Source organism: Peromyscus maniculatus, chromosome 15 (assembly GCF_049852395.1).
Source record: "Peromyscus maniculatus bairdii isolate BWxNUB_F1_BW_parent chromosome 15, HU_Pman_BW_mat_3.1, whole genome shotgun sequence".
NCBI lineage: Eukaryota > Metazoa > Chordata > Mammalia > Rodentia > Cricetidae > Peromyscus > Peromyscus maniculatus.
Window position 1 is genome coordinate 78368631 of NC_134866.1, and position 18499 is coordinate 78387129.

General features: G+C 47.8%; 1 protein-coding gene across 2 annotated transcripts in view; it reads right to left on the reverse strand.

Moving 5' to 3' along the window:
• Positions 1-18499, reverse strand: part of Map1b (microtubule associated protein 1B) — a 100932-nt gene that overhangs the window by 19711 nt on the left and 62722 nt on the right. Inside the window, exons 1-3 of one of the 2 annotated variants that reach the window (XM_076552120.1) lie at positions 9317-9417; positions 6398-6480; positions 3867-4007 (exon numbers count right to left, since the gene is read on the reverse strand). In XM_076552120.1, coding sequence (XP_076408235.1) covers positions 3867-3998 — 132 coding nt within the window. In that variant the 5' untranslated portion in view covers positions 3999-4007; positions 6398-6480; positions 9317-9417. Of the gene's footprint in view, positions 1-3866; positions 4008-6397; positions 6481-9316; positions 9418-18499 lie in introns of those variants that run through there. The other variant, XM_006994415.4, reaches the window with a different exon arrangement.

Sequence of the window (18499 nt, forward strand, 5' to 3'; positions counted from 1 at the left end):
TAAACTTCAAGGTCCCTCACTAGCTTGGTCCTCTATTGAAGTACTGTACTTTAAAAGTGTATTAATAAAGGCTTTTCTTTTTCTTAATGGGAATCTCCATATTATGCTAAGTTGCAGAATGCCTCAAGGCCTGTATTTCTTCTCCATTGACATTTAATCATGCTTAGAGAAAATTGGAAGCTTTTAGGCTTATTTATTAACTGGACTGGAAACTGTACAAATTACTGACTCTGGAATATGATGTCTAGATTAGGTCAAGATACCCAACAATTTGTATTTATTTATTTGTGTTCTCTCTCTGTCTCTGTCTCTGTCTCTGTCTCTGTCTCTGTCTCTGTCTCTCTCTCTCTCTCTCTCTCTCTCTCTCTCTCTCTGTGTGTGTGTGTGTGTGTGTGTGTGTGTGTGTGTGCATGTGCACACATACGCATGCCCATGCATTGATGCTGGTTGTCAAACCCAAGGTCTTGGGAATGCCAGGCAAACGTTTACCATTGAGCTACATCCCTTACCCAAATTGTGACATTTTAGAGAAACCTAATTAAACGAACAAAACTCCTGAAACAAGTCCCTCTTGCTGGAGCCTCCTCTTTGACTTTAGCCTCTAGGGTTCTTTTGTTTGTTTGTTTTTGTTTTTCGAGACAGGGTTTATCTGTGTAGCTTTGCGCCTTTCCTGGAACTCACTTGGTAGCCCTGGCTGACCTCAAACTCACAGAGATCCACCTGGCTCTGCCTCCCGAGTGCTGGGACTACAGGCGTGCACCACCACCGCCCAGCTTGCCTCTAGGGTTCTTAATGCTCCTCCCTCTAGAGTACAGCATCTGTCTTTATGCTTTAAATATGCGTATCATGCAAATGGATTACAAATGAGTATCTCTAGACAAGACAACGTTTCTTCACTCTGGGCTGAAATATCCACCTGTCTGATAACTCCAAGGTGTGTCAAAGAATGACAAGTGAAGAAAGCTTGAATTTCCCCATACCTACCATGACAGGGAACACACAGGACATAACTCAGTAAAACCAAAGATGAGTAATATAGGGAATGAGTGGAAAGTGTAGGTGGACATGGGCTCAAAGTCCCTCCCTGAAGATATAATAAAACAAAAAGAAAAATCTCGCTGGGCGTGGTGGCAAGTACCTTGATCTCAGTACTCGGAAGGCAGAGGCAGGAGGATCTCTGAGTTCCAGGACAGCCAGCCAGCGCTGTTACACAGAGAAACCCTGTCTCAAAAAACAACAACAAAAACAAAAACAAGAAACTTTCCTATGGAAAGGCTGAAAAAATGTTCCTAGAAATGTTTGCTTTTCTAATTTTATATTTCTGTTTTTTTTTTTTTCAATTGACTAGTATGTTTCAAGGGTTGGAGAAATGCAGCAAGACTGGACAGCAAATAACCTCACTGAGTCATCCTGCAAGCCTTCTGCCAAGGCAACAATCAGCAATCCTAGTTCCAAACATGAATATTCATTGGTCTAGGTTAGTAATTTTTAAAAAATTTTTATTAATTTTCCTGCTTGCCTGTCTGTTTGTGTAGCACATGCACGCAGTGCTCTACCTAGGAAGGAAGGAAGGAAGGAAGGAAGAAGAAGAGGAAGAGGAAGAGGAAGAGGAAGAGGAAGAGGAAGAGGAAGAGGAAGAGGAAGAGGAAGAGGAAGAAGAAGAAGAAGAAGAAGAAGAAGAAGAAGAAGAAGAAGAAGAAGAAGAAGAAGAAGAAGAAGAAGGTGTTGGGTCCCCTGGCACTGGAGTCACAGACAGTTGTGATCTGCCATGTGGTCACTGGGAATAGAACCCAGGCCCTCTGGAAGAGCAGCCAGTGCTCTTAACCACTGAGCCATCTCTCCAGCCCCTATCTAGCAGTCTTTAATCCACTTTAGCTGTGGCATCCTTTCTTCAATGTCTAAGTAAAAGAACCACAGGCTGAGTCTCATTGGTTTGGCAGGAGAACAAACATGAATTCCACATTCCCCCCCTACCCTAATACTAATTACTGATCTAGCCTATTAGAGAAAACTCTGGAGAACCTTTTTGTGTGCACTGAGCATGACTTCTTCCAGAGAAGGTGGAGTAGGAGAGAAGAATATGACCATCTGGGGCCACGGTGAGGGCTGCCCAGGTGGAATAAGGTTAGGATCCGCCTTTATGAATGATTCTAGACCCTGGAGAAGTTGCCCCTTCTTCAGAACTTGAATTCTTTAGATGAGACTTTCTTTTTCTTTATAATGAATGCTAAAATTGGGCACATGCACAGCCCATTGTACAAAACCTCCATTTCCATGACTTTTAGAAGTGATTTAAGTAGTCACTTTATAAAACTATTCCTTATTTTAAAAGGGAGGGGTTACTTGGGACCCAGATGAGTGGCACATGATGCCTCCTTATGTAAAATCTTGGTGATGATAAAATGCTTTTCCTTACACATTTCCCTTGCTCGGTTTTCATGGCACAAAACCAAACCCATGATGTGGGCAGAGAGCAAACACCAGGAAGGCCTGCAGAACTGAACAGGAATGTGAGAAGGCCCCATGTGCATGTAAATGAGCCCAGGCCGCAGGGCAGGGCTGAGCTGAACATACCAGCAGAGACCAACACTACCAGACCTCCATGGCCCGCTCCCCTCCCTGGGACAAGATGCTGACCTCTGAAATGCCAGCTAAATGCCACAGTGCCCTTCGTAGCACATGATCTAAGAACACGATCTTGAAAAAGAGCTGGCATTGTAGTAACTGATTCACCAGTTTCAGGGCAGTCCAAACAGGGGAAATCGTAGCTCTTTCTCTGGGCATTTCAGGGCAATTGAGCAATGTGGGTGAGATGCATCAGGGTGTCTGGCTCAGCCCCGGAGGGAGAGAGAGCATGGCTCTGGAGAAAGACACAGACAAAGCTTCCTCCTTAAAGTGGGAAGACAGGCCATCTGTGAGCGAGCCCAGAGGCCTTTGAGCAAGGAGCCACTTGCCAGCAAGGGACCTTTTTCTCACTCTGCTGAGCTGGTGCTATGTGCCTCCAGGTACAGATGACCTCACAGCCTCTGCCTCAAGAGCTGCGGCTTCACACACTAAGTAGAAGCGTTCCTTTTCACGGTCCTGGGCTGTCTACCCCTCCGGTGTGTGGAGAGGGGAAAAATGCTGTCATCTCACCCGGGTTCTACCGGGGCCTCTGGGTGAAAGCGATGAAGCTGGGCAGTTTGCTGAGAGGGCAAGCACACAGAGACCCCTCTGTGAAGTGGGGGGGGGGCTGAGGAAGATTGAATGCAGGGAGACAAGGCGCATGGCCCTTCCCAGTGAGTCACCAAGGCTGCCATCACAGGGAGACAGAGCTGAATGGCTATGCTAACTCCTGCCAGCATAGCCCTCAGCCCACTCTCTACCCCACCCCCACGCCACCCCACCCCACCCCCACATTACTCCACTCCACCTCACCCCACCCCACTCTCCACCCCCACCCCACCCCATTCCACTCCACCCACCCCGAGCTTTTCATAGTGCTTCACTCCAAACCTAGGGTCCGATCATTAGAGGTAAGAGAAATTAGAAATAATCAGGCCAGGGAAAAGTGGCACAAGTCCTAACAGAGATCAGGGCAGGGACCTCCTGCTGAAGTCCAAGAGATCTGTGGAGAAGTCTCTCGGAAAAGAGGAAAGCTGGGTTTCTGCTGGAGTGCTGTCCAGCTCTTCTGCCATCTGTAAATGTTGATCATTCCACTGCCCACTCACGTCTCCAGCACACCGGCAGTGGTTCCAGCCACCCACCACTGGAGCTGTGATCCAGCCCAAGCCCAAGTCATTTTGGATCCCAGTTGTGCTTATTGCAAAGGGGTCCCTCCTGCCTTCCCCCCGACACATGCGGACATGACGCCGTGCGGAACCCACCTCTTGATCGGTGAAAATCTCGATGAAGTTCTGAAAGGAGAAAGAGCCTGACTGGAGAATGAGCTCTCCAGTGTTCTCAAAGCACTGTCCGGTGAGCACCAGCAGCTTATGGCGGGCGGCGTCAGTGATCATCAAGCGCACCTGAAACACAGCGCAGGCGCAGATCGTTAAGTGAGGATGCAAAGAGTGAGAGCTGGTCCTTGAGTCCCAACACCAGGTCTGTGCCTGAAGCTTACTACCAACCAAAGACGCTCATTCCAAGAGTCTAATTTCTTCATCCCAGAGTGGGGGCGGGGAGTGTTGGACAAAGCCCTCCCTGGCTGTAGGAGTTATTCATAAAAATTAATCATTGTGGTTATTAGGGCACCCGTGAATACCATATTAGAGCTTGGCTTCAACCAAAAGACAGAAGTGGTTGTTGACGTTCACCCCCCAAGTTTCCTCCTCTTTTCAAAGCAGTGTTCACAGCTGGCCAGCATTTGTTTCACAGCTGTTGGAAAGTGTCTGCTAGCAGCCTGCAGCCTATGTAAGGCCAGGAGAGATTTGTGGATCGGTCACTCTTCAGGTCCCCCCAGCTATCCTCAGAAAAGACATGTTTCCAAGGAGGGCCTCAAAGTCGTCCATTCCTACCCAGGATTCCTCCCTCCGAAGCCACAGAGCAAGCACGCCACGCCAAACACAGACTCCAGGGGTAGCAGTTGACACTCGACACACAAAAGGCCGAGCCCTGCCTGGCAAGCTGGGAAACTGAATTGACTAGTCTGTGCTAGAGAACTCTCGGCCAGCTTTGGGTGGCAGGGAGCCAGCTGTCCACCGGAGAAACACCACCCCCAGCACCAAGGTTCCGAACCCGGCTTGTGAATATTTAGCACGTGCAATACACCCCACATAATGTTCTGCATTGGGGAGAATTCAGAACTAAGCAGGCCATGACCCCTGTCCAAGAAACCCACAGGCCACTGCTGGAAAAACATGCATACCTAAAGAGTTGTTTCAGACTCATCTGATCCATGGACTAAGCTTGGATTCTCCCCCCACCCTCACCCCCCAAAAAGCTTTCTTTTTTATTTTATTTTTCCTTTTTTCCCCACAGCTCTTCTAGGCAGTCTGCCTGGGCATATACTAATCCTCCAGCTTTTTTGCTCACAAGAATCTCCATCTCAATGCTTTTAGAACTTTTGCAGGCAGAAGTAGGTCAAAACAGGCCCAATTATGATAGCCCAAAAGTGAAAGCCACCTACGTGCCAGCAACTAAGCAATGAATAATCAGATGCGGTATATGTACACAAAAGGATTCTACACAGCCATCAAAAGGAGTGCAGAACTGACACATGGTACCACACGATGGAATCTTGAAGCCATTAAGCTAAGAAAGTGAAGCCGAACAAAAAAGGCCACGTTTGTATGATGCCATTATATGAAATGTCTGAAACAGAAAAAAATCTGGAGAGAAAAATATAGAAGTTTCGAGAAGCCAAGGTGCAGTGGGGTGACTGCTAGTGGGTTTAGGACGTTCTAGGGAGTGACAGGCATGTTTTGGAGTTAGATTGTGATCATACCTGTTCAACTTTGTAAACGTTCTTTTTTTAAAAAAAATCGCAAAATTACATATTTTCAGTGGATGAATTCTACGGTTTATGAATCATATCCCAATTTGAAAAATCATATAGTCAGAGTTGCTAAAGCATGGGCAGAAAGCACCATAGCCATGATGATGCCAGGGCCTTGGGCTATGTTAATGTCCAAGAAGCTACTCCATCTCCAAGAGGGGGGGAAGGAGCGCTGTTAATGCCCGGCCTGAAGGATGAAATTCTTATGTCAAGAAGGGTCCTGAAATTCCCAGTTATTCTCTCTAGCAATGATTTTGTGTGATGTTAATAATACAGTAGCAACGGCCACCATGGACACCTTAGCCACCGAGTGCCACTCTGTTCTGAGCCCCGAGCACTTCAAAGCACCACAAGTCGGGACATTAAATGCAGGGGCTGTTAGGATCCCCTTTGCACAGAGGTTCGAACCGAAGAAGCAAGATAACTTGACGGAAGCTACCAGCTTGTAAGTGGCAGACCTTGGTTGATGACACCAGGTGATCTGGCCTAAACTAGAGACCATGTTTCTGAGGCTTGTGCTGAGGGCTGGCCTGGATAGCTCTGAACAGGGGTGCTACTCGGACACTAGTTCCATCTCTGAGATCCATCCCTGTATGTACCAGCCTGAGCGCTCACGGTCTGCTTCCTCTGCTACATTCCTGTTCCGCATCCTGGCAACCACATACCCAATGCATGCCCCCAATTCCACACCCCTCCACAAGTACGCTTCCAGCTGGCACTGTCCACTGCGTCCTTACTGGAAGAGGCTGTCTGAAGTGATACTAGAGGCCGAGAGCAGGACTCTGGGTATCAAGGGAGACTGGAACCTGGGACTCCTCCCTCTTGCATCCCTCTCCGACTACCCTCTACCCAGCCCCTGCTCTCAGCCAAGCCTCCATCCTGTGAGGCGCTAAGGGAGACCTCGTAGAACTGAATACTCACCTCAGTGCTGACTGCTTCATCCGAAGGGTTGATCAGGACGACTGTTTCTAAGACGTCACTTCGGTGATGAAGGATCTTTTGTCCTGAAGGTACAAAACACACACAAAGAAGAGACCTTTAGTTTTTCCAGAGGAAAGCTGCTCGCCTGCTTCTGGGAGAGTCGAGGAAATTTCCCACTCAGTTGTGGCCCTGGAAACTGGGAAACACGGTGGGGCAGGAGGGTGTGCGTACAGCAGGCTGAACTCGGAACTGTGCGGGTGTAGCCTGGGGCCCCCAGGCTCACACACTGGGTCTTTCATGGCCGATGGCTAGGCAGCCTCCTAACCCAATGGCAGGGGGTTTTCATCTGAGACCAGGGAGGGGTGCCAGAAAAACTCAACGGGGCTCTTGACATTTCCTTTCTCATGGTAATTAGGGATGTTTCTCCCTAACGGCCTTTCTTCTGGTGAGAACTGCGCGGAGATTAATTAGGAGCCTCATTGTGAAATGAATGACGGCCAGAAACCCGGCTAACAATTAACCCAGCGGCCAGAATGGCGGTCTGAGGCAGGCTCGCGGTCTGTTGGGGTATTCACTAATTAATTCACTTGCTTGTAGAAAAAGTGAGGAAACTGTGGGCAAATGAGAAGTGGAGAACAACCCTCCCACAGGACAGGGTGGCCAAATTGCCCGCCAAGACAAAATGGATGGAGAACAAAAAAAAAAAAAAAAACAAGGTGTGGTTCGGGATGAAGGAGTCTGTGGAAGGCAGCACTCTGCAGAGCCTTTGGTATCTTACTCCTTCTGGGGCCATCCTGAGGCTGACCAGCCTCTGCCTTAAGTCAGCAGAGACCTACGCATGGCCTTCTACAAATACTACCCTGCCTTGACGAGGAGATGACAGGATTGAGTGAATGTGGCCAGAGTCCCTGATGTATGCTCTACCAGCAAACAAGGAACAGAGGGGGCGTTTCCTCGGAAATGTGGGAGGAAGAACATGCCTGCTGTTTGGAAGTACAATGAAGCTTGGAAGAGAAGAGGAAACAGAAGAGAATCTGAGGGAGACACCAACAGGGGAAAACACAAAAGGAAGACGGAAAAATAGATCTAGGATCCTTCAAAGAGCTAAAATAGAATCACATATGACCCAGCCATTCTGTTCGTTGCAACTTGAAAGCAGAAACTTGAACAAATACTTTATGCTAATGTTAATTACAGTTTAATTTTACTAGCCCAAAGGTAGAAACAACTCGAGTGTCTGTGTATAGGTGACTGGATAAAATGTGGTCAACTCACAGTGGAATACTAGCCAGGCATGGAAAAAAAATGAAGCTCTGATAACGTTATAAGGGATGAACCTGGAGCATACTACACTAAGTGCAAATAGCTGGACACCATGGGCAAATAAAATACGATTTCATTTCCATGAAATATCCAGAATAGGTCAATTCAGACTCCAAGGGGAGATTAGTAGTCCCCAGAGGCTAACAGAGGGGAAACTGGGGCGCTGTTACTTCATGGGTACTCTTTCATGTTTAGGGTAATGAAAACATTTTGAAATAGAAGTGATGGTTTACACAACCTCGTGGGTACAATGATCACTCCTGAGTTGTACATTTAAAAAAAATAGTTAAAATAGCGAATTTTTCTCTCTGCATATTTGAATCACAAGATGAAGAATCAACGGGACAGACAAACAGACAAATCCCCGAAGAGAACACGTCTCTTGGGTGATTGTCATGGTATGGGCACTGTCTCGATAAAGCAGTTAGAACGGAGCCTCCTGCACGCACAGCGTGGTTAGTTTTCCCCCTTGTATCCTCAAGGGTCAGAGAAAACATGAACATCCGCACAGTGACGTTCTTACTCTGTCACCATTACTGCTCATCCTCGCCTTTCCTAACAGTAATATTTACCAGTAAACGCTAGGGAGGCATAGGAGCAGCCCAAACTAAAGAGTAATGGAGCCAAGCCCAGTTCTGAGACATATACAGTTTCACTTAATCCCCTCAAGAGCTCTCACACGCGGCACCAGGAACATCACCCACTACTGCTGAGGAAAAGTGTTGACAGAAGACAGCGAGTAGCTCAAGACTCCACAACAAGCCAATGGTCAAGCCAGGTTGCCTGGCCCCAGGTTGCCTGGCTCTAGATCCCTCCTGGATTTCCACTCCCTATGATGCTAATTATTAGGACTTGGATTTGGCAAGATGGACGTCAACTGTTGAGGAAGAGCTTGGAGAGGGACCAACAGAATAAAACCAGAGATGTGCTTAAAGGAGCAGGGAGCCAGCAGAGAACACCAGGTGGTCGGGTGGGGCAGTGCACCCCTACACAGCAAAATAGAATGAAGTGGATGAAGAAACTCCAAACAAGACCTGAGGCTCATGAAAGAGATGCTGAATCATGGGAAACAAAGCTCATTTATTATTAATGCTATATTTTGTAATTAATTTAAAAATTGCTTTTTTTGGCTTTTTGGTTGCCTTCCCTTTTGACAACCATGCACACTTAAAACTAAAGCAAAGACAATTCAAATACGCAGATGACAAATCCACCCTCGATCAAGTGGTCTCCAAGCTCTTCCCTCGGTGGCCTTCTTGGAACAAAGACTTCAGGATCTTTGGAGACATGAACTTGAGGCCACATGAGGCTGACACTTAAACCCGTATTTTGGGGGTGAGTACCCAGAGCACCAGACAGGGTGAGACTGGGTATGACCCTTGTCATTAACTGTGCTCTGCAGGAAGTCACAGCAACAAGCTGAACAAGGTTTGCAGAAGCATCCCCCTCCCAAGAGTCCTTAATGGCGCCCTTTCTCTGCTGCCCACAATGCCGCCAACTGCACCCTTCCAAAGCAAAGACAGGCGACACTCCTGCCCACACAGTCCAGCCCGCCCCAGAGAGGTCTCCAGCTGTTCCCTGCCAGGGGCTTCTTACCGTCCACCAGACATTTTCTTCCTCCTTGGCTTCCTCACTTGCAAACAAAAGAAATACCAAGTAACAGCTGCTGGTCACCCCCACTCTTCCTAAGTCATTTTCAGAGCAGTCTGCCCAGGAATTCAGCTCATGATGGTCTCTCCATCTTTGCAAGGACTCGAGGAAAAAACACCAACAAGGCATGTACACCAAGATGCCTCTTTATAGGGTTGATCCAAACGCAGAAAGGGATGTAAAGGTAGCCAGAGAAGCGTCCAACTCTTGTCTCGGTTGGAATGCTGTCCAGATTCAGCCTCAAGACTCGTAAGCATTGGTCAGGCCTCCCCAGCATTTGGCAAGTCCAGGGCGCTGGCTGAGGGACCTATTGGGCCCCCACACCCAGCATCCCGTGGGTGCCCGCTCTCTGGCAGCAGGCGGCTGTCTGCTCGGGCAGCTGGGACGCTCACAAAGCGGCATATTTGGGGAATGTTTCACACTGGGAAGAGGGCCAGGCATTCTGAGGGAGAAGCCACCACCCTTGCCTGTAAAGGTCCCATTGAGTTGCTTCGGAAAAGAAGTTCCCAGCCTCTCTCCTCACCCTCTGTCTGCCCTCCCCATAGATAGCTCATAAAAGAACCAAGGGGTACCCCATGAATAGTTAACCCTCCCCAGCTTTTGTGGAGGCTGGACATGAAGTGATGGAGTTGTGTCGATCAGTTCACCCTGTGTCACCCCACAGGAGTCTTTGAAGTCTTCCTCCAAATATCCCACATAGCCACGAGGCTCGACCTGGTGGGGGGGGGGGCAGAGAAGGACCTGCTCCACTTCAGAATCCAAAGAGGATGGGGACCCCTTGAAGCAGCAGGGCCCTTCAGACAATGGGGCTTTTGTCTGTGGTCTCCTAGAGCTGTATTTGAAATTCAAACAGTCCATACTTTCCAGTTGTTGCTGGGATTTTTATTTTTTCCATTTTGAAAAGCTGATAGATTGGATCTTCGTGTTCTTTTAAAGTTGGGTTGTCTGGGTGGTTTATGTTTCCTCTACATCTAGGTGATTTTTGAAATCTCTTAAGGTAAAAAGTGACATTTCCATGCTTCTAGGATAATTATGGATCTCTTCAGGGAGTTCAAGATTTTGCTCTCAGCATGGGTGTGACATGCAAAGCCCAGGCTCTCTCCTGGGTTTCAGAGGTTGACTATGGCTAAATTCAGGTAGACTCATCATTGAGAACAGCCGTATAGAGCCTGGGCTGGGATGTAGCTCAGTCGAGAGAACACTTGTCCAGCATACACTAAAAGCCTAGGTTTGATCTCTAGCGCTGCATGAAACTGATCATCGTGGTACATGCCTATAATCCCATCACTTCGGAGGTGGAGGCTACAAGATCAGAAATTCAAGATCACCCTTGACTACCTGTTGTATTTAAAGCCAGTTGGGACCTACCCAAGACCCTGTCTCCCCCCCCCCCAAAAAAAATTCTAGAACCTTCTTTTTATATGATAGGTCTTCTTCGCACACAGAGCCCATCATGTAGTAACTGGGAGATTATAGCTTCTTTGCTGGGCCAGAGTAACCCCACAGCATCCTCAGTCTAGGCCAGAGCATCAAGGTAACTGAGAAAGCTCCTGAGGGACAAAGAAACTGTTAAAAGCATCTAAGCTGTTCTTAGGAGCACAAGACCCATCTTGAATGCCCTTTCAGAACTTTATTTGAACATTGACTTATTAAATTGTATGTCAAGGAAAAGATGAAGAGGGGCCTGAATCACTGACACTCAAGATGGCGGTCAGGGGTCTCCAGCAAGGAGAAAAGCCCTGCTGCTAAATCGTATCCCTTCCTCTGCCAGTTCCCCTGTTGTCATGCCTTTGACAATCACCTCAATTGGCTTTTGCCAGCTGAAAACCAGAGTGATTTCTTTTTGGAAAGGGCACCTGGCCTTGTGAACCAACTCCAGAGAGACACCCCCCCCATTGTAAAAAGTAAAGACCATTCTAGGGTTACACTGGGAAATGCGTGGGCTAAAGGCCTGAGACTGTTTACTTAAACATAAGGTCTGGTCACTCGAGGGCCGGGAACACCCCTGGATGTTAAGCGGGGAGGGAGTTGCGGAGAGTGCTTCCTTCCATACCTTCAACCCCGCCGCCTCTCCATCCCAGAAGGGCTGTGGAGGGAAACCTCTTGCCCTGAACCTTTGTACTCAAAATACTATGCCGGCCAAGTTTAGCTAAATGGATAAAAGCAAGAAACAAGAGGTGTGCTTGGCAGGCATGGAAATCACAGACCTGTGGTCGGTAATTACCTGCGGGTCTCTAGGCAGCTTTTAGTAGCAGCTTTTTATTTAAAGCCATAAGCAGGCCTCCTTGCTCTAATAACCCACATAATGTGCAGGGCAAACGTGTGGTCAGTTCAACGAGACATGGAGCTGGTATGGAAGAAATTAAGTGGAGAGCAAGCCCCGGCTCATCGGGAACGGTCGCTAAACTCACAGGGAAGAGGAGGTACCTGCACGTGAGGAAGTTGCAAAGAAAGCTGTGGAGGGTCCAAGATGGTCCCCAGAGCACCCCTGCCCCACCTGCGTTTTTGAACAAGAAAACCAGAGAGAGCAGGTGAACACGGGTTACCCGGTAACAGGGAGCTTCTGAGAGGCCACAAAACAAGCAATTCCACCTTGGTCCCTAGAGCAAGAAATCATCTCAGCCCAGAGAGACATGACCACAAGGCAGGGCAGACACTAAATCCTTTCTGACTGCTTCTGAAGAACTTGAGAAAACAAAGGTGCTGAGGGACTTGGTATCTCCTGATTGCCGGGATCCCCAAAGACCAAAGGCGTCAGCACAGAAAACAGAAAGCCAACTGTTACCAGGAAATGATGCAGCTTCTCTCTGGGGAGACAAAACCTCTCACCCTATAGGGAGTTTGATTTCTCTGAGGCCCTCTCACATCAGAACAACGTGTTCATCTCTTCTGATCTACCTGTTCAACCTTAGGCTTGCTAAAGGCTAGCCCGGTATCTGGGAAGCAATGGGAACCACACGTAAAAGGCAGCACCAGCGTAATCCAATGAGCAGGCTGACGTCATAGTCATGGTTGAGTAAGAGAGCCTTCCATGGGGTAGGTGTCCATCTACCTGGGCCAAAAACAAGCTATGAGGCTGAAAGTCCATCCCAGGAACACAGCAATGAAACCTTAAACATGGGGAATGGAAAGGAGAGGGACGGGGATGCTGCGAGCCGCCACCAGGAAAAGCAAGATGTAAAAGTACCAGTAAGCCACGAAGCCACTTGGCAAGACATAGATTAATAGGAATGGGTTAAGTTGTAAGAGCTAGCTAGGAAGAAGCCTGAACCACAGGCCATATAGTTCGTAATTAATATAAGCCTCTGTGTGTTTACTTGGTGCTGAGTGGCTGCGGGACTGGGTGGTACTCAGGAAAACTTCTAACTACAGAGAATGATTGAGGATAGCTAAGCATTTGGTCTTGGCTGGGGGATGGGGCGCGGGGGAGGGAACGGGGACTGTATTTAAGTCTCCTAACACTCCTAAGACATCCTGAGTGCAAATATTCTCTCCTCTTCATGAACTACAAACCTGGAGTCTAATGACTTGTCCAGCATCTCACTCCTCCAAGTTCTACTCTTGGTGCTCAGTTGAGACACGAGGGAACGTAGAATGTAAAGTAAAACAAGGGTTCCCCTGCCAGCAGGGAAACAGCCAGCCTGTTGCCGCCAGAAGGCTGGGTGGTTTCTACCTACTTGGACCAGCTTGGGACAGAGAGAACCTTGGGAGTCGGGGGCTTTAGTTACTTGTTTCCAGGTTGGGGACACGTATAGTCCAGGAGGGCAGAGCACCCAAGGGAAGGACAGGTTGAAGGCCCAGCAGCCATGGAAAACAAGACCAAAGCCAATGACAGCGGAAAAGAAAAACAATTCACAGCAAGGAGTGTAGGGAAAGAGAGACAGAGACTCAAATCACGGAATGTTCTGCAAGCCCAAGAACCAAGGTGATGAAATCAAGTTACATTACTCCCAAGCACTGATCAGCTTTCTTACACTGAAAAAGATTGTTTAAAAATGTGCCCTGAATTTGTGTTCAATGGGATTTTTGTTTTGTTTTGTTTTGTTTTTTTGAGACAGGGTTTCTCAGTGTAGCTTTGGAGCCTGTCCTGGAACTCACTCTGTAGCCCAGGCTGGCCTCGAACTCACAGAGATCCGCCTGCCTCTACCTCCTGAGTGCTGGGATTAGAGCCATGCACCACCACCGCCCGGCGTTCAATGGGATTTTATTATTTTATTTTTTTAAATTCTCTTGGAAAGCAAATGGCCAGAATTTGAAGAGCAGTGTGGCTTTCGAGACTATGGCCCTCAGGGCTGACTATCAGAAACAAAAATTCATTTCCAACGGAAAAGAAATGACATTGCTGGGAGTATGGGGTGGGGATAAGGGGGAGGTGGGCGAGAACTTGGCTGACCATCCAGCAAAACAAGCCAGTAGGAGGGTGATCAAGACATCCAGCAGGCTTTGGACGCCTGTCAGCTGGCCCACACTGCTGTGTGTTAACCTCTTACAAAGGGAGGCCTTGCCAGTACACTTTGTTTGGGGTGAGTGGATCGGGAGAAGGCAGGGAAGGGAGACTGAAGTCAAGGCAGTGGCTTCTAGTCCCTCTGCAGAGTTCTTACTCACTTCCCAAATCCTCTGCCGTGGCCTCCAACCTCTGTCCTTTCCCCGGGCTCTTCTCTGGCTTCTTAATTTCTTCCTCCCACCACCTCCCCTGAACCTCCTTTTCTTTTTATTTATGTGTAAGTATGTGTATGTACATGCCTGCACATGTGTACCTACAGGTATGTGTGCATGCCTGTGGAGGCCAGAAGAGGGCGTTGACTCTCCTGGAGCTAGAGTTGCAGGTGGCTGTGAGCTGCCTGACTGAGGGGCTGGGAACCGAACCCTGGTCCTCCGGAAGAGGATCAAGCATTCTTACCCACTGAGCCATCTCTCGGGTTTTGGAGCCAGAGTTTCACTAGGTAGCTAAAACTAGCCTCCGACCCATGATCCTCCCCTCTCAGCCTCTTGAGTACTTGAAGATTGCAGGCCTTTGCTACCCTTCCCAGAACACCTTCACTAGGTTTTCTTTCTTTCGCTTTATGTTTTTCGAGACAGGGTTTCTCTGCATCTCCCCGGCACTAGGTTTTCAAAGTCGCAAGGCAAACTGTCAGGCATTAGAAATGAAGGAAGGAATAAAAATCAATCAAGTAGATGACTTCGGGCTCCCTGGAGGTCACCTGACGGAGAATAAACAACACTCACTGCAGGCACTAGCTGAGACTGACCGGTCGGCCTGAGGTCTTATCACCAACCACAAATGGACAGTACGGCTATTTTAAGGCACATCTATTACAGATATGTCTCCCACGGTGAAGTTCATCAAACAGATCAGCCCTCAGGATGCACGGCAGCACGGCAGCACACCCACTGTGCTTTCCTCCAGGGTCCCCGTGTTAAGCCTGTTCCAAGCCTCTGAATACTTCCTTGGGCTGGGATGAGGTGGCGGGGGGCCTGTAAGCTCGAGCCCTCTCAAAAACAAACAAGAAAACCCATCCAGCTCCTCGTGCACCAGCATGGAGTCCTTTCCTCTTCCCTGAAGATGGGAGATGTCCTGCCCGTACCCCATGAGTCTCCCGAGGACTGGTCACTCTCCTGCTGGAAGGAATCTGAACTTTCTCGTCTCACATGGGACACCTGAAAGAGCCCTGGTGACCATGTCTTCCCCGTCTCTCCTCATTTTCCAGAGGATGCTCCAGTAATTTCAGGGGCCATGGTTGCCAGGCCTGCATGGCTCTACAGACCCTAGCCTATGGCTGCTGAAGGATTTCCTACGGATACTGGGGACGCTCCTGTTGGGGGTGGGTTTCAAACACCAGCACTGCTTTTCATTTGTGATGCACTAGACGGCCACTTTAATTCCGTTTATTTCCACGTTGCCTTATCTCCATATCACAACAATATGTCATCGCAGTCCCTCCTACTTTACAGGTAGAGAAACTGACGCTGACCGGCCATCTCTTTAACAGCTAGCTACCTTGGTCACACAGATACAGTGAGCTGTTGTTCAACCAGGAGCTCTATCCAGCCCGTCTGGCTCCCGATCCCCAGGCCTTTCACCACCCCAGCTGCAACTCAGAGAGTTTTAAGATTTTAAAATTAAATTAATTTTTTTTCTTGTGGTGCTGAGAAATGAACCCAGGACCTTGTGTATGCTAGGCAAGTTCTCTGCTACTGAGCTACATTCCCACCCCCTATGTCTTTATATTTTAAAAAATTAGATTCATAGATGGGTATGGAGTCACATGTCTTTAATCCCAGCACTCAGGAGGCAGAGGCAGGTGGATCTCTGAGTTCTGGGCCAGCCTGATCTACAGAACTAATTTGGGACAGCCAGGGCTACACAGAGAAATCCTGCCTCGAAAAACCAATAAGTAAATAGACAGATAACAAATAAATTATGCACACGCGCACACACACACACACACATACATGCATGCATGTATGTTTAAATAAATAGATAAAGAGAAAGATTTACGAGGGACATATTTCCTTAGACTGGAGAACAATTCCATTCTCTGATATATACTGTTAGAGGCTTTTATTTTGAAAACTACTTGCTATGTGCCTTTGTCAAGAGTTAGGCAGAACCAGAAGATTACCAATACTAGCACTTTCACCTAAAACGACATTTCACCATTAGATGTAACTTTCTCTGGTTTTGTGGTTGTTGATGCCGGGGGTATTGTACTGGGTATTGACCTCGGGCCTTAGGCATGCTAAACAAGAGCTCTACCATTGAGCTACACCCCTGGCCATTTTTTAATCTTTTTCTTTTGAGAAAAGGTCTCACTGAGTTGAGCAGGCAAACCTTGAGTTTGTGGTCCTCTCCTGTCTCAGTCTCTTGAGTAGCTAGGATTTTAGGCCTGGGCCACCAAGCCCAGCTGGACTTTCTTGAGAATAATGTTTCTGAGAGAGTTAAGATCATAAATGCACCCTGCTGCCTTTGTAAAAAGATGCATTTCTTATTTGTCGGGAATTAAATTCAGACAGATGTGAATGGACACTGTCTCCGTTCTGCAGGAGGACTCAGCATTCTGAGTGCTTCTTAACTCAGGAAACCTAACTCTAAAACAATGTCTCACATACAGCAGGAGCTCAATCAATAATTGATAAGGGGATAAATAATAACAATGGCTATGATATACTGAATATGCCCCAGGTCAAACAGTGACCTAAGTTCTTTAGGCCCATCATCTCTATTAATGTGCCCTGGAGCCCTGTTGAGAAGACATAGCTCCCATTTTACAGGTGAAGATGAGGGATTTGAAACCCAGGGCTGTGACTGCCCCATGGTATGAGGACCAGAGCTCAGGCCAGGCCAGGGACTGGGTTACCACTTTATCATTTCATTTCATTTTTTAAAGACCGGTTTTCACTATACCTAGCCCAGGCTAGCCTCAAACATTTAGGCCAGTTTGTCCTTAAACTCACAGTCTTTCTACCTCATTAGCCTCCTGAGTGCTTGAGATTACAGGTAGAGTTCCACTGTGAGGCATCCTCTTAAAAGTGTTAGGTTTGGGGAGGGATGGGGGTGGGAGGGTGGGGGGGGAGAGTTTCGGGAGGAGACGGGGAGGCAGATAGCGAAGGCAGACAGTGAGTTTCACATGGGGTGTGCAGCATTTGACATCCCCATGGGCTGCCCATGTGGCCATGTCTAGCAGCAGATGGAAACATGGATCCGAAGCTTGGGTCCTAGACTGAGCCAGATCAGGGTCTATTTCTAGTGGATGCTGCTGGAGAGGACTACATGCTTCTCCCTGATTACAGTCTTGAGAAATGCCCCTAATTAAAGGGCGGGAGAAGACCGATGGGGGTGCTGGAGAAAACAAAGGAGGCATGAACGCCCAACCTCTTCTGCTCACTTTCGCCCCCTCACAAGGTAACATGTAACTGCAGCCTGTTCTAAGGCCCAAGTCAAACCACCCCTGCACAGCATTGAGGCAGACTAGTTCAGACACCAAGTAACCTAATGAGAACTCCTCTCTGGCATTCCAATTCAATCCCAAACCCTCTTGGTTTGACCTCCATAGACACTATGATATATTAATGTACAGACCTGCCAAAATGGGCCAGTCACTGATGGGCTTCATAAAATTCTCCTAAGCACGTACCACCCTTAGGCATTCTGACTCAGGAGGCCTGGAGAGCCTGGAGCTCTGTGCTTCTGCAATCTCCCAGGTGATTCAGATGGGTCTGTGTCCCTTCTTTGAGAAACAAGACTGTGCGACAACGTCTGCTCTCATGCTCAATAAGGACAGAGTAAGTAGCCGCATTATAACCATCTTTACACGGTTTTCCTGTGTGACTCTCTTAATGTCTGAACATAATGCTAGAATTATTTCCCTAGGAAGAGAATATAATCATTAAAGATTCAATCAACGGTTCCCACTACCTATTGATTCTCAGAATCCTTTGGTAGGTTTATCTGACATTTAATTTGCCACCAAAAACTCCAACCATTGATTAAATCCAAGCAGACGGCTGACCTTTAACAATTCTCTCCTGTTGTCCTCGGAACCAAATTACCATGCTGCTACTCACCCTCAAATCCATCTGCCTTCAAAACAAGAACTGTGCTAGTCCTTTTTAGTACCTGGCTATTGAAGAGGAAAAAAAGGAAAAGGAAAAAAATACAGATAGAGGACAGAATACACACTAAGCCTAGAATCTAGCAATTATTCATCCTGGGCAACTCTTTAGTTCTGAACCACGGAGAAATAATATGAACTGGATTTGGTTTGCTTGTTTCTGTTTTCTTGTGAGACAGGATCTAACATATGCCAGGCTAGCCCAAAAGCCACTATGCAGCTGAGGATGGCCTTGAACTCTTGATCCGCCTGCCTCTGCCTTCTGAGTGCTAGGATTACAGGTATGTGCCACCACACATGATTTACATGGTGCTGGAGAGCAAAACCTGGGTTTTGTGCATGGCAGGTAAGCACGCTACCAACTGACCCATATCACTAGCCTCGTGAGCCACATTTTTTTTCTAGTAAAGACCAAGTGAGCAAAACCTACCAACAATGGTGGCAACCAGCCCAGTGGCCCACTGGAAAGGGACTTTTTAGATTCAAGATCTTGATCTAAAGGGGTGAGACTCAAAAG